At 37.6% G+C, this 14,718-nt stretch overlaps 1 protein-coding gene across 1 annotated transcript; it reads left to right on the top strand.

Annotated features, from left to right (window-relative positions):
• The first annotated feature begins 874 nt into the window (after nt 1-874).
• Nucleotides 875-12,213, top strand: LOC149826850 (uncharacterized). Its single transcript, XM_090018990.1, has 8 exons — nt 875-988; nt 1,065-1,174; nt 8,619-8,698; nt 8,944-9,085; nt 9,178-9,327; nt 9,410-9,611; nt 11,615-11,730; nt 11,828-12,213. Exons 1-7 carry the CDS (start codon nt 952-954, stop codon nt 11,713-11,715), a joined length of 822 nt encoding a protein of 273 aa, XP_089875116.1. The 5' UTR covers nt 875-951; the 3' UTR covers nt 11,716-11,730; nt 11,828-12,213.
• The last annotated feature ends 2,505 nt before the right edge of the window (nt 12,214-14,718 follow it).

Below are 14,718 nucleotides of genomic sequence, written 5' to 3' on the forward strand. Positions count from 1 at the left end.
TCGGGTATACCTAACTCAACCCGACGTTACGTAACGATTATACCTGACCCGATTTTAGTAGATTCATGGGTTCGGGTTGGGAGTTCAAAATATAGACCTGTGACAAAAATTGCAATTAAAGACCCGACCTCGTTTGGATCCAACATGCTTTTTATACCTAACCCAATGGTTCTCTATATTGTAAAACTGAACCCCACCCAATTATGTAACTGAACCCGTTTTATTATTGAATCGACCCAAACTCGAACCCGCTTAGTATCCGAATTGACCCAAATCCCAACTGATTATGCCCCCAAACTCGCTTTATATGTGTACCGACATGAATGGAACCCAAACTTATGATACATTTTGCGTAAGATATCATTAATGTCTCTTTATTTCAACTTAAAATGATTGGTTTGTGTAGAAAATATTCCTTTTATATTTAGATTTTGGCATTATTTAAAATATATAACAGATTTCTCATTTGTTAGCATATAATGTTCTTAATGAATACTTCTTTTTTTTTATAAGCATTCTTAATGAATTGCTGATCTCAATAATTTACATATTTTCTCGTTGGCGTATAATTAGGTTTGTACCAATCATATCAAGACATGAGGTGAAACCTAAACTCGTTAATACATATAAGTTTACTTTTTTCAGCTATACTGAGACCCGAACCCGATTCAATACAAACACATATGGGCTCACAGTTTCTGGCTTCACCCCGAACCCGAACCTGAACTAGATCGGGTTAGGTTTCGGTCTTCCTTTTAGCTTGACCGGTTACACCTGACACGGTTGTTCCCATCGACACGAATCCACCTTTAGTTCTTTGAAAGATGATGAAAATGTCCATCATGGCATTAACTGCAACCCCGTTTACGAGGCGGTGGTCGAGAACGAGACGGAGACTGGTCTGCACCGCCTCTGCTGCGTTGCTGGAACGGCCTCAGGACTCTCCTCCCCATGTCCGCGCATAAAACCCCTAGCCCCTTCCTCCCAAGTAAGTGCATCATCACTCTCTCTCTCTCTGCATCCCTGAGGGAGGATACCCATTTTGCCCTTCTTCCACGCCTTAGGCGAGGGAGCGTCGCCGGTGAAGAGGCCGAGGAGGATGACGACGACGGCAGGCGCGGTCTCTGACATCAGGGACAGCTTCGAACAGTACGCTCGGTATCTCAACGATCTGGTACGTCCAACCCAACACCATCGACGACCGGACTCTTTCTCTCTCTCTCTCTCTCTCTGATTTGGTTCTAGGGTTTTTATGCGTGTTTCTATATTTGTTGTGAATCTCGTGGGGTAAATGGTGGAAAGCCGACTGGTTGTGGTGGAATGACTGGAACGGCCCTGGATTTTACGGGAGTGTACTCGGCGGTGAGTGTGACTTCCGATTTTTTTTACGGAATTCGCCTCCGCTTTCTACCAGAAGGGTGGGAATCTGGATTCTGTGTTTCATGTATAATTCTCGACGTGGAAATTGGCTTTCTGGGATTTGCGTAGGTAGCCTTGGTAGGTGTGGATTCTGATCTCCTCGCAATTTGCCTCCTTTTTCCACCAAAAGGTTGGGAATGTGGGTTCTATGTTTCATGTATTTGGGAAGTGGGAATCGTAGGGTATCTGACTGGTTGCGAGGAATCGAAGTTCTCCAAATCCTACTCGACTTGTTTGGGAGAAACGATTTGGTGGAATCTTGAATATTGAGTATCATTTTGCCATAATAAAACCAAAAGCAAAATAAAAAAATAATGTTTCAATGATGATATTCAATATTCATACTTGTAAAGTCTCCACCACGCCACCATAAACCTAAAAGCAAAAAAAAAAGTTAATTTCTTAAAAAATCAAATCATAAACAAAAAATATTCAAGGATCTTAATATTTAAGGATGAAATGTTACCAAAAACCAATTGACTACTTCTACCTTCCTACAAAATATCAACAACATATCAAGGTTAATGATATAACAAACTAAATATGTAACATCCTGAATTTCTGAAAATCCATATAAAGATGGGTGTTTTTACGTGTTATTTACGGTTTAATATTATAGAATATTAAATTCTGAAGAGATGGACCCTGAAATCGTGAAAATAGGGTTTAGATTGGATCCTATTTGATGTTGGAACAAAATCTTAATTTTTTAACAAGGGACGTGGCCAGAATTTTCAAAAACGGTGAAGGCTTAGTTTGGCAAGGGATAAATTAGGTAATTGATTAAAAGAATTTAATTTTATTGGGCAATGGCACTATTGTAAATAAATTGTCAAAAGGGGGCAAAACGAGAAAATGCAAGGGTAATTTGGCAGGGGCAACCCTCATATAAGAGGGCAGCTCAGCCCCCACCAACTTTGCTTAACTTAACATGTGTTTAGAGATATTTAAATTAAGTTTTAAAAGGTTCTTATTTTTAAACATAAGCTAATATACTTCTCACTCTCTCTTTTTCCTCACTCTCCTGCCCATCTTCTTCACCGAACTGCACATCATTTTCCCTTTGATCTCATTCCATTCTCTCTCTACCATTTCGTTTTAGTTGAGGAGAAGTGGCTGTGACTTATAGGAACATATTTGGGGTATCTGTTTTGGGGATTTTGTCTCGTAGGTGCTCGTTTACTCACTTGAGGATTTGTATTCAGTAGATTTCCTGTTTCTTCAGCAATTTCAAGGTGTGATCTTCCTACTACATGAATTCTAGGGGCATGTATTCATGTAGATGAAGTTGATCTCAAAACCATGCTCATTAGGTGAAATTGTCGCATGTTTAGCAAGTGTTTAACATGTAAATCATGTATGTTTCTGTGGGTATGAGGTTAAATGTAATTTTGATCCGGTTTTCTTGTAGAAATGCATGTTAGAATTGTTTGTTTCATATTTTAGAATGAGGATCCATGAATTTCTATTGAAAATTATTGTTTTGGAGAAAGGATTTTCGATTTGGCCTTGTTTAGGGTCGACTCCTGTTGGTCAGGAGTCGGCTCCTTCATGGATATGCTTGTTGCTCTATCTCCGAGGGTCGACACCTCATTTTCAGAACTTTGTTAGGCATTTTTGGAGACAGAGAGTCGACTCCTGCATGCATAGAGTCGACCCTTGGTATAAAAGAGTCGATTCATGCAGGCAGAGAATCAACCCTTGGGATAAAAAAGTTGACTCCCTGAATGTGTTTTTTTTTTTAATTTTGACTTCGGGTATGGGCTGTGAAGCTTGGGGTTCGATGTATCAGCCAAAGAATTGTTGTGTATGGACTGCAGTATCTATATTTAGTGTTTTTTAAGCCACTTTTGTACGGTGAGACACTTATGTGAGTGTGGGTGGTCCAAGAGGAACCCATTTAGTGCATTGATGCATATTGCATGTTGTGTGATGCATTTGGAATATGAAATCCTGCAGATTTCAGTTATCGGCATTTTTAAATTGAAAATTTCAAGGTAACTGAAAGGGATGTGTGTACGTGTTGTTTGTATTCTGGGGTAATGACCCTAAGGGTATCTTATTACAAAAGCATGCTTGGGTGTTGATCCAGAGTACTAGAGGGTACTGTATGATGCATAATGAATTAATATTTAATAACAAGCTACACTGAACGGTTGTTTATGCTCGTCGGGTTTTCTTGTGGCTTGAGTTTGCTTGTCAGATGTGAACAAGCCTGCACCAACCTCGTGAGAGAATTTTTGGGACAGTTGAGTTGAGCGAGCTCCTATCATGTGGATCTAAAGGATCCGTTCCCCACCACGAGGCATAGAAAACAAGGTAGAGCTGGTGCAATATTTCTAGTAGTGTACACTACGTTGACTATAGGGAGATGGATAAGGTCCCAGAATGTAGTTTATAGGGAAAAGAATGCCTTGGCGAAGGGTTCCAAACTTTGGTGCAAGCATCAAGTTTATCGTATCGGTTTTATAAATGAAATGAATGAATGAACATCCGTTGAATGGTCCGGTGATGCCCAAGGGGCTAGGGGAGTGGTTCCCTTTTGGATAAGGAGGATTAAATTAATAATTGTGTGTGGTGCATAGCATGTAATGCAACAATATTTAAATAAAAATATTTAATAATATATTCATGCATGCAGGTAGACATGGTATGAGTTTGTGTATTCAGTGCATGGCGCACCTGAGGGTCGAACCCTGAGTTGGGCAAGTTGACTCCTCTTAGCTTATATCGGTGTTGCATTTTGCATTGAGAGTCAACTTCTCTCTTGTTATATATTATGTCATATTTTGAGAGTCGACTCTTGGATGTATCATAGTCGACTTCTTAGTCGTTTATGATGGATGATTTTGTTGATATGAGAGTCGACTTCTAGATTGAGAGAGTCGACTCATCTTTTAGTTTTGAATATTATGTCAGATTTTTTAAAGTCGACTCTCAGATGTATATGAGTCAACTCCTCCTTGTTAGCTGAGGGTCGACCCTTGAGTTGAAAGAGTCTACTCCTCTTGAGTTATTCCTTGTATGTGTTCCTTTAGTCCCTGAGGTGGGGCGAGTCGACTCCTTTGTGTTTCTTCTCTTGAATGATAATTCTCTTGGAGGTCGACTTTTGGATGAGTAGTGAATTGACTTTTCCTGTTTAAAAAATAATAATTTTTAAGCATAGTGACCTTTTTCAACGAACTTGATCTCGTGCTACTATCTTGTGACGTTTGTGTGAGTAGTTGGTTCACACTGAGACTGATGTTTGTCTCACCCCGCAATTATTACTTTTTTTCAGGTACTCAGCAGTAGGCAGATGTGGCAACGGAGGACACGTGAGCCACTCAGGGACATTAGTGGACGTGGACCTGGAACTGCTTCTGTGGTTTTTAGGAACTTTGTACATTTTATAAATATAGATAACATTTTGTACAAGTTACATTTCGTGAAATAGAATGACCTTTATATTTTGCAAAAGTGTGCAATTGTCTTGTAAAATTTGGATCTTGGTTTGCAACTTAGATTTGAAAAGAGATTTTAAAGTAAGAACATTCTTTCACAGTGTATTAGCAAAACAGTATTTTATTAAAAAAAAACTTGGTAAAATTTGGGGTGTTACAAAATAGGTACACAAATTCTTGCACAACCATGAAAAAACATATCATTTTGCCATTTTTCACTCGAATAAAATCTAAAAGGTCAAAATATGCAAAATTGACTCTTACCTATTTATTCAACTCTAACTCTTAGTTGTCAAAAGCGGGTGTCTAGCTATGTCACATGGGTGCCGGTGCGGGGGTGCGGCAAAAAAAAATATAATAAATAAAATAAATATATATATATTGTGCAAGGGAGGGGTCGAGCCCCCTCTCTGCGCCCTCTTTGTGCAGAGGAGGGGTCGAGTTGATGAGTTGTGGAGTCTGATTTAGAGTTTTTGCCCTTGCAGAAAGGGGGGTCCGAGGGGCGGCGTCCCCCAAAACATTTTTTTTAATAAAAAAATTCGACACAAATTTTTTTTTAATAAAAAAGTTGGACACAAATGATCTTGGGTGCGGTCAACGCACCCAGGGTCGGGTTGACCGCAACCGATGCCGCACCCATACCCGCGTCGAGTCGCATCAACGCAGGTGCGGCACCCTGCTAGTTGAATCCTTGTGACATAGGTGTCTAGGCTTATGGGTCTAAGAAGTGTGTCCCTTCCTATGCAAGGACATGGTTGTTAATTTTTTTGTCTCTTTTCTTTTTTATCTTTTTTTTTTATTTCTCTCGTCCCAAAAGCTTTCTTTTTTGTTCTCACATTTTCTTCTGCTTTTCTTTTTTGCCTTAGTTTTTTTCTTCTTCTTCCTCCTTTCACCCTTCCACCCTCTTTTTCTTTCTCTTCCTATTCTTCTTCCTTTTTACCCTTTTCTTTGTTTCCCTTCCTTTTTTTTCTTTTTCTTCTTCTTCCTCCTCTGCCCCTCCACTATATTCTTTTTTTTTTTCATTCTTGTCCTTTTTTTATTTTCTTTTTTCTTTTTTCTTTTTGTTGTTTACTTGTATGCATGTGGTTTTTGACACACATACACAGAGATATATAAAATCTGTTTTTTCAGTTATATATATATATATATATATATATATATTTTTTTTTTTTTTTTTGTGTGTGTGTGTGTGTGTGTGAACGGGGCTCATCCTGTCTACTTTTTTTTTACATCACCGTAAAGACCCTTTAAATATCAAAGTTTTAGGTGTTTTATGCTCTATTTGAACCATTAGATGTGTTTATCAATACTTTTATTGAGAAACAAGCTGTTTCAAATTGATTTGATGTAAAAATGTGAACATTTTATCATGAAATTTTAGTACGATATCAACCGATGATTTTTTTACCTCTTAAAAATACACAGCTGAGCATTAAGATGCTTAATCAATGGCATGTTCTCTATTTAGCAACAATCATAAACATATATAATGGTTCAGATCTATGTCATACAGACTTTTCTAACAGAGCACCGCACCCGCGTCGCACCCAGGCGGGTGCAACACTTGGATGCAACTTCCTTTGTGTTTGGTGAAGTCCACCACACTGAGGTCCATTTCTATCCAAAAGTAGATTCACTTAGCCCTAATCAAGTCCATTTTTATCTATATTATATATATAAATACATAAATGCACACACATACACGTAGTGTTAACTTAAAACTGTTAAAATATATATATATATATCCTCCCCGCACCCAAGTTTTTTTAAAGTGCTGTGTCGCCGCATCTGCACCCGCACCTATGTGACATAGGTTCAGATCGAGCATAAACCATCAATGAACTATGATTTTTGGAGGGTCTTAATATTGACCTTATGAAATAGGGGTAGGATAATCTTCATTCTCTCTCTCTCTCTTTATATATATATATATATATATATATATATATATATATATATATATATATATATATATATATATATATATATATATATATATATATAGCGAGAGAGAGAGAGAGAGAGAGAGAGAGTAATCGGATGGTGTGTCCCAAGTTTTGGTCTATATTCATTATTATGCAATTTCATAAATTTCGCAACATGTTATTACTGAATTACACACTTCAACCATAGTTACAATCATATGTTTGTTATTAAATATAACTATTTGTTGTAATATTTTTGCTTTTCTTGATGGTTTATTTTTTTGGTTTCACCTAGGCCAACTAGTACTTTTAGGGATCTTCCGCCTACTCTCCGACTAGCGCTTTTGACAACTAAGCTCTGAATCATCATTGGAAGATTCCGATGAGCCACATGAGCAAAACAATGTTAGAAGAACATACTACAAAAATTAACAAGTATATTAGATAAATGGTTGATTGTTAAAAATAAATATGTTACCTTTCATGAGAAGTGTTGGTCTTATTGGAGGCTTCATTTCTCAAACAACTTTGAGTGTATAAAAATGCTTGAAGTGACTTTGGACTCATTGAACATCGAGTTGGATTGAGGAGTCACCCATCAGTTCTAAAAGCACATTCAGAAGCTACTAATGAAATTGGAATTGCTAAAACATCACATGCCATTTTAGAGACAATGGAGAATTTGTGTTGATTAGTTTTCCACTACTTTAGAACATTGAATTCTTTAATTGTGTTAATATCATCATCTTTTTGCAGCAAACGATCTTCCAAATAGATATCTAATTCTGACTTTGTAGATTGGTTAACACTAGTCTGCTTGCAATATTGGTAAAATCCTGTTACACAATCATTTCGGCCAACAACATCCGCAAGGGTGGAACTCTACTCCCCATGTGCCATGGAAGTATTAGAAAAAGCATACTCATATTCCTTGTATAATTCTCGGAGTGTCTTTTCAATAGATTGCACATGTATATCAGCATCATTTTTCTCATACATCATTTCAAAATAAAACTTGACAACTTCCAGCTTAAACTGAGGGTCTTTACAGCAATCGCCAAAATCTCATTCACCTCTTTCCAATACTTATCAATTTTTTCCTTCATTTTTTTGGCTCATTAGCTTAGTAAAGTAATCATCAGAGCTTCACGATCCAAGCCAATAAAGATATTGCATATTTCATGAAGGAACAAATTGGAAGTAGTATACTTAGATCCAGAGACAACAACTGTAGCATGATGAAATGTTTTCAAAAGTTTGCAAATCTTTTCAACTTTCTCCCATGTTTCCACAGATGGAAAATCTGTGACCTCTGAATAATCTTCATAATTTAACCACAAAAATACATCTTTATAATGCAATGCACGATCCAACATAAAATATGAAGAATTCCATCTAGTTTGAACATCAAGGCATAATTTTTTGTTCAAAAAATTCTTTATCTTTTTTGCAGCATTTTTAAATGATAGCCACCGCTTCTCTGACCCTCTCCAAAGTAAAGTGGTCAACTTATGGTGCACTGTAAGATGACAAAAATCCATAAAATGCCATCATTGACAAATGACCATAACATAATAGATGAGTTGTTGTATTAAAAAGTATAAAGTCATTTTAAAGCTCATTAAGTAGTACAGAATATGCGCTGATTTGCATTGTGGAAACTCATACTTTAGGATTAGTAGTTTTTGAAGAACAAATGCATGTTATATCGATGTAGTTGCTTGTTTTTTGGTTAGCCTGTTTATCTTGACCTTTTCAATGAAGAAGCATCCCTTCAGAAGATCACAATCGAGAGAACTAAATGTATCACTATTTTCTGTATGTGTTCTAGAATGAGAAGAGAGAGAGAGTAGTAAAAGCAAGTCGAGATGTGACCATTAACAGCAAGAAGGTTATATTTCAGGTGCACAGGTAACACGTCTGTTTTTTGTTGTTTAGTCTTTCATTAGTGCTTCCAAGTTTGAAGTTTACTGAATTTCCATAGTTATTAGATGTTTGGGCTTTCATTAATCAGGTGTTTGGATGCACCCATTTATCTAGAAATGGGGGATAAGTTGGGATATTGCATTGTGGATCATAATGCAACTTGCCAACTTGTGCCAGTTTTGTGGACAACATAACATCTCCTAAATGTTGCGCTCTTGTCCTTGAAATAGGATTAGTAAATATAATAAAGAAGAAGTTTTGGAGAAGGCTGAGAACAATCTTTCTTTTGTCACCGATCAATATATGGCACGATTGGTGAATGAATTACAAGGGAGTGACTTTTGGAAGCTGAGGCGAGCTTACTCTCCTGCAGTTAGCACCTTCAACTCATCCAATTTTTAGTTCATACATTTGCTGATGGACTTTTGAGTTTCATATGCTTTGCTTTGTTTCATGTAGCTCAGGTCCAAGAGTATGTGGAAGCTGCATCCCTTTGCAAGTTCTGCAAATATGGGACACTATTGACACTTTCTGAGGTCAACAAGAGTCTGTTGTATCTGAGTGATAAATTTGCTGAGCCATTGCAAATTAATATCCTTGACTATCTCCTAGGGGTGAGTCTTCTAGTTCCTTTTAAACAGAAGTAGCATTTTGAATCCATTACTGGGAGTAGTTACTTTGAATTCTTGTGTTAAGATCGCGGATTTGACTGGAGAGCTGATGAGACTAGCCATTGGCCGGATATCAGATGGTGAACTTGAATATGCTAAGACAATAGGTGGATTTGTACGCGATATATACAGGGAGCTGACCCTTCTTGTCCCTGATATGGATGACAACTCCGACATGAAGAAGAAGATGGAGACAATGCTTCAAAGTGTCATCAAAATTGAAAATGGTATTACATGCTTATTATGCTTCTAGTTTCTAAAATCTTTGTTAAATACAATTCTTGTTTTTGTCAATTTGTTCATTATACTGGTCAACAAGATGCACAAAGACATCGTAGTTGTTTGCATCTGTGGAATGCATGATCTATTAGCATTTTTCATTGCTTTGGTGTTTCCTTCCCTCCCTCCTTTTTAATATGTAGGGCCTTTTCTTGAAATCTGAAAATTATTATCCTTTCACGTCACCTACTGGGTTGCTGGTCTGGGTGGTTTCTCGAGTCTTTTTTTTTCTTTTGATCAGCAAGCTGGGGTGAAGCAGATCCCTACCAGAGAATACAGAATGCACTCCAAATGCATCAAAAGGTTACGTATTGTCCGGACTTGGCATCTGGTCCAGAGGTTTCTCAAGTCTTTACATTCTATGTTTGTTGCAGTATACGAAGTGTTTACAATAAATATGCAGGATATAGGGAGAACCTGCTATTTCATATAGAAAATTCATACAAAAATTGCATTAGGGTCACAATTACACATACATGTGCTCACATCTATTAAATGCCACTGATTGTCTGAAGTTGTAGCCCATGTTGATCCAAGGGTACGGCATTTCATAGTATCATTAGCTATGGGAACACTTTTTGAGTTTCCTTTTATTCAGAATGTGAAAGCTTGTTTTCTTCTTTGCGCAAATGCCTTGAAACAATAAACAAGTTGATGTTTTACAAAATTGTAGTAAGTGAAAGGGCAAAGTTCATGTAGCGAAGAGAGTGCTTAGGGACCAAGATGTAGCTTGCCAAGGAAGAGATGGATCTTGTTAGTGTACCTACTGACGGTGCAAAAGAATGCCCCATAGGTCTGTGTAGGACTCCTCTTCCATAGTCCTCTTTGCTCTGCTCCCTAAAAAAAGTGGAATAAGGGCTTGCCAGTCAAGCAAGAAGCATGCAGGATTAGAATCATTCCTGTTTCATTTTCCTCTGATTAGTAAACCCCTCTTTTCTCTATAGATATGACAATTCCAGTTTTTTCTTCTCCCCAAGAGTGACCATGGGGGCCATGGAGATGTAGTGTTCATTGATAATTTATCTGGTAAAATTTCTGAAATCTGCTACCAACTTCTGCATTTCAACATTTCTCAAGGTAAATGTTAATTACATTACTTTGACTACTTTCATAGGTAAACACCGAGTTATTAACTTTTTTTCTTTTCAATTCCAGTATGATCAACCATCTGACTATTTGTTCAAATACCGGGTTACCTTGCCAATGTTTCGTAGAATATATTACCTCCATCACCTTTAATTGCTATGCGCTAGTTGCATAGGTCTTGTGGACCTGTAGAGCTTTTACTTTGTTTCATGCAACTTTGGAGGTTGGAGGTGTAGCACATCACCGTACCAGCTAATGAAAATATGGGAATTATCAGATAAGTGAGAATTTGGAACCTCCATAAAGAAAGGGAAAAGTATTTCGTACAGTTTTTAACCCAGTCGTTGAGGGTTCACCCTTGGCAAGTTGTTTGTGCATAAAGCCAACTGGACTTATGGTGATCTGTCAGACTGTTAGCTCCTGCTATATGGCTGCACACTTCACAGTAGCAATTCCTCTCTCTAATTCCTGCTGTATGACTGGATGCTTCATGATGGAAGTACATCTTCCATGGATTTCTCGATTTACAAATAAAACATGATCATTAACAAGTCATTCTGGTGCACACCATAGGTGTATTCTTTATAGGTTATTTATGCTGATGTTGGTCGAAGCTTGGCCAGCATGCATTGAACTACAAATATGAGGTCAAAATCTTGACAGCACAAGGGAGGCAGGCACTAACTACTCTGACAATATACAACCCGTAGACATCAGTTCAGATAGCAGGCAGGCAGGCTTAGAGTGTAGAATTCCACTACTGTACATGGCCGCCTACACACACACACTGCATTTTGTTTAAGTTGTTGAGAGTGGTATTCCTTATCAAGGTCCTTATGTTTGCTTGTGGCTGGCTATCTTGCAGCATGCTTCAGTGTTCATGTTAGAGGATCAGAGTACATCCCTTTGCTTGGGTCGAGCGACCCCAATTTCTCCCTCTTTGGAACGTTAGACCTCGATCTGTGAAGAGTACGTCTCTTGGTAAAGATGGTTGTACTTCTTTCTGTCTCTTAAGCCAATAATAAAGGTCTTTTCCATTCCTGAACTCTAATGTGCACTTTTCTCATCTTTCTTGCAGGCAAACTTTTCAACCTTTTCCTGGTTGTGACCAAGTTAACTCATTCACAACAGCATGTCACACAGCTTAACCGATATTGGGGCCATTACCTTCTGCTCTAAAATCTTGAGAGTCGTGGGTTTGGTTCTTGCATTTTTGGTTGCAATTTGTTGGTCTCTGGTCAAGAGAATAGTTTTCTCTATGCACACAACATAGTTCGGGCATCATCTGTTCGGAGGATATAAACGTTGATCATTAGGAATCTTATGCTTTTGGTCCTCGCTAAGAGGAATGCAGATTGGATTGAGTCAGATTTTGGATCTAAACCTAACATTATTTTTCTCATGCAAATCTGAAAATGGTATCCAAATGTGTAATCCGATCATATATAACACTTTATGCAGTTGGACTTTTTTTGGCTTGTGATTTGGATTTGGATTGATATTCTCTTATCGGATTTATTTTCAAATTTGGAATTAAATGTGATCGGTTCATGATTTTTACATGTAAAAACGCTTGTTTCTAGCCTTTTTTTTTTTGGATAGGCAATCTGGGGTTTGGCCGACCCTTACCAGTTTATTGATATAATCAGGACTTCACGAAATTGTGAAAAACAAAATTAACATCCCTCAGTCTTATCCAAAATAATAAACTTCCCTCAGGTAAGGGACGCCAGTCAGGTGGATTATCCTTCCATGATTTACATTAACCCCTCTAGCCAAATTGGTTAGGTACCTGGCTAAAGAATTAGTATTCCCAAAAAAATCACTTGATTTGAATTCTATGAAACCTATACAAGAAATTGTTTCCAGCGATTTTTTCCGGATCTAAAGTTGCTATATAAATTCTATTCTATAAGCAGCTCTACTCATTAAGTTTTGTTTAACCCAGATTCCGATGGCTTATTGCTATAAATTCAAATTCATATTCATGTGGAGCCCTTTGTCATTGCTTTTGCATCATTGTTGACTTAACAAGCCAAATTTAGGCCTTTTTTAATTCGAGTCAGGCTAGACCTTGTGAGATTTTCTTTTTATGATTTATAACTTAAAGAATTCACACACGGCAAAAAGACATGGTCGTGCTGGCTCATCCTGTCATATCTCTTGTAAAATACTTCACTCAATGGTTTAGTCTATTGAGCTTGAAGCTTGTGTTATATGACTCACTTTAGATCAAGTCCTTAGTGCAACGTGTAATTATACTCTCAAGATGCAATTGAGCTTTCACCTTTTCATAAAGATTGAACTATGTCCTGCATTGGGTGAGATTGAGTAACTCACCGCGGACCACTTTGAATAACTTCTTTACTAGGTTAGGTCGACCTAAGTTTTACTATAGGTCATATTAGGTGTGGACCCCAAGCTCATATTAGGTATAGACCTTAGGTCCAGCTTGAGTAGCCCCCTTAGGCTTGTCTTAGGTGAAGCCTTGACTAAGTTAAGGTCTAGGCTTACTAGAGGAAGCACTAGAGACAACAAGCATGAGAAAAGAGTTGGCAAGCTCTTAAAGAGAGAGAGAGCAAAGCTCGTGAGAGCAAGAGAGAGGAGAAGAGAGCCGGAGTGGTGAGAAAAATGGGAGGGTTAGGGGTTTATAACAACCAACAAAGGTCTTTTAAGAGGCCTAAATGATTGACCATAATAGGCTTGGGCTGGCCAAATAGTCAATCATAAAGGCCCAAACGGCTAACCAAGGAGGGGCATTGAAAAAGATAGAAAAGGGCAAGGTTTAGGTCCAGAATGACCCTCCTACGGTCAAGACCATCAAAACACATGTCAAAAGTCAAAAACGGATCTGAATCAAGGTCAAAAAATATCCAAAGTGATTTAGGGTTAGGTGAATGTCCATTAATGATTTCAAAGGTTGCATTTAGCCTTGAAAATTAAATTCGTTCAAAGTATTGAAAAGATTGATAAAAAACCAAACTAGACTGAATCTAAATCCAAGATCCAAAATTCAAAGTTAAAAGTTCATGATAAAAAATTCAAAGTTTATTTGACAAGCCTAGGATTCAAGCCCCTTGAGGGTACCTCTATATAAAGACGAGCAAAACACTCACAACCTTCAATGTGGGACTAAAGTTGTAGGAAAGACTAAAAACTCACTTAGATAAATGTAGGAAAATGTATATGAAACTTAGGTAGTTTTGAACAATACCTGCAGTCATCGTGCTGGCGGTATAAAACTTCAAGGCTAAGACCCCTGGCCCTGGGGCCTACGCTGGGCATCCGCTTTGCTCATAAGGGGGGGGGGGGGGGGGAGATTCGAACCTGAGTGGTTGGTTATGATGGTGAGACCTACCCATTGAGTTATTTGATTTTGAACCCAAATTTGGGTCTCAAAAACCACTAACCAAAGGGGAGTGGATTGCTGCACTATTTTATGTGAGGGTTTCATGCGTCGTATTGGCAAAAGTTTTAAATGGTACTCGGTATCACGTGAGAAATAGGACAAAAAATATTTCTCGATATTTTGGCAAAATATTGGCTGAAATAAATTAATTAAAAGATAAGAGAAATATATGTAAAAGGAATACAATGATAAAAAGATTAAACCCTTTTTCCAATATAATAATCTCACAAAAAAATCGTGACATTTGAAAAAAAAAATGATATTGACCCTTTAAAATGGCTGGCAAAATAACTGTGAGATTTTGACGACATTTCTCAAAATCTCGTGATATTTGTCACTATGATGGGGTCTGCTAAGTGCTAATAGAAAAAAAAAAACAAACCATGCCTTTATCGTTAGCGCAACTTAGGTAAAATATTTAACAATTTCAGAAACTAAACGGGATTTCGATTCCATCTATCAACCGTTAATTAAGTTTCAATGTATTAAAGATCCTGTAAACCCTTAAAGAATGTTCTTTCATCGTCAATATCTGGGACAGACTATACAATTTTTTTTTT

The sequence above is a fragment of the Nuphar pumila genome, chromosome 10 (assembly GCF_984573655.1).
Source record: "Nuphar pumila chromosome 10, dmNupPumi1.hap1.1, whole genome shotgun sequence".
In the NCBI taxonomy this organism is placed as follows: domain Eukaryota; kingdom Viridiplantae; phylum Streptophyta; class Magnoliopsida; order Nymphaeales; family Nymphaeaceae; genus Nuphar; species Nuphar pumila.

Coding starts and splice junctions, on each gene's coding strand:
- LOC149826850 (XM_090018990.1), top strand. CDS start 952: ATGTCCGCGCATAAAACCCCTAGCCCCTTCCTCCCAA. Junction 989..1,064: donor CCCTAGCCCCTTCCTCCCAA/GTAAGTGCATCA, acceptor TCCACGCCTTAG/GCGAGGGAGCGTCGCCGGTG. Junction 9,086..9,177: donor GGCGAGCTTACTCTCCTGCA/GTTAGCACCTTC, acceptor CATGTAGCTCAG/GTCCAAGAGTATGTGGAAGC.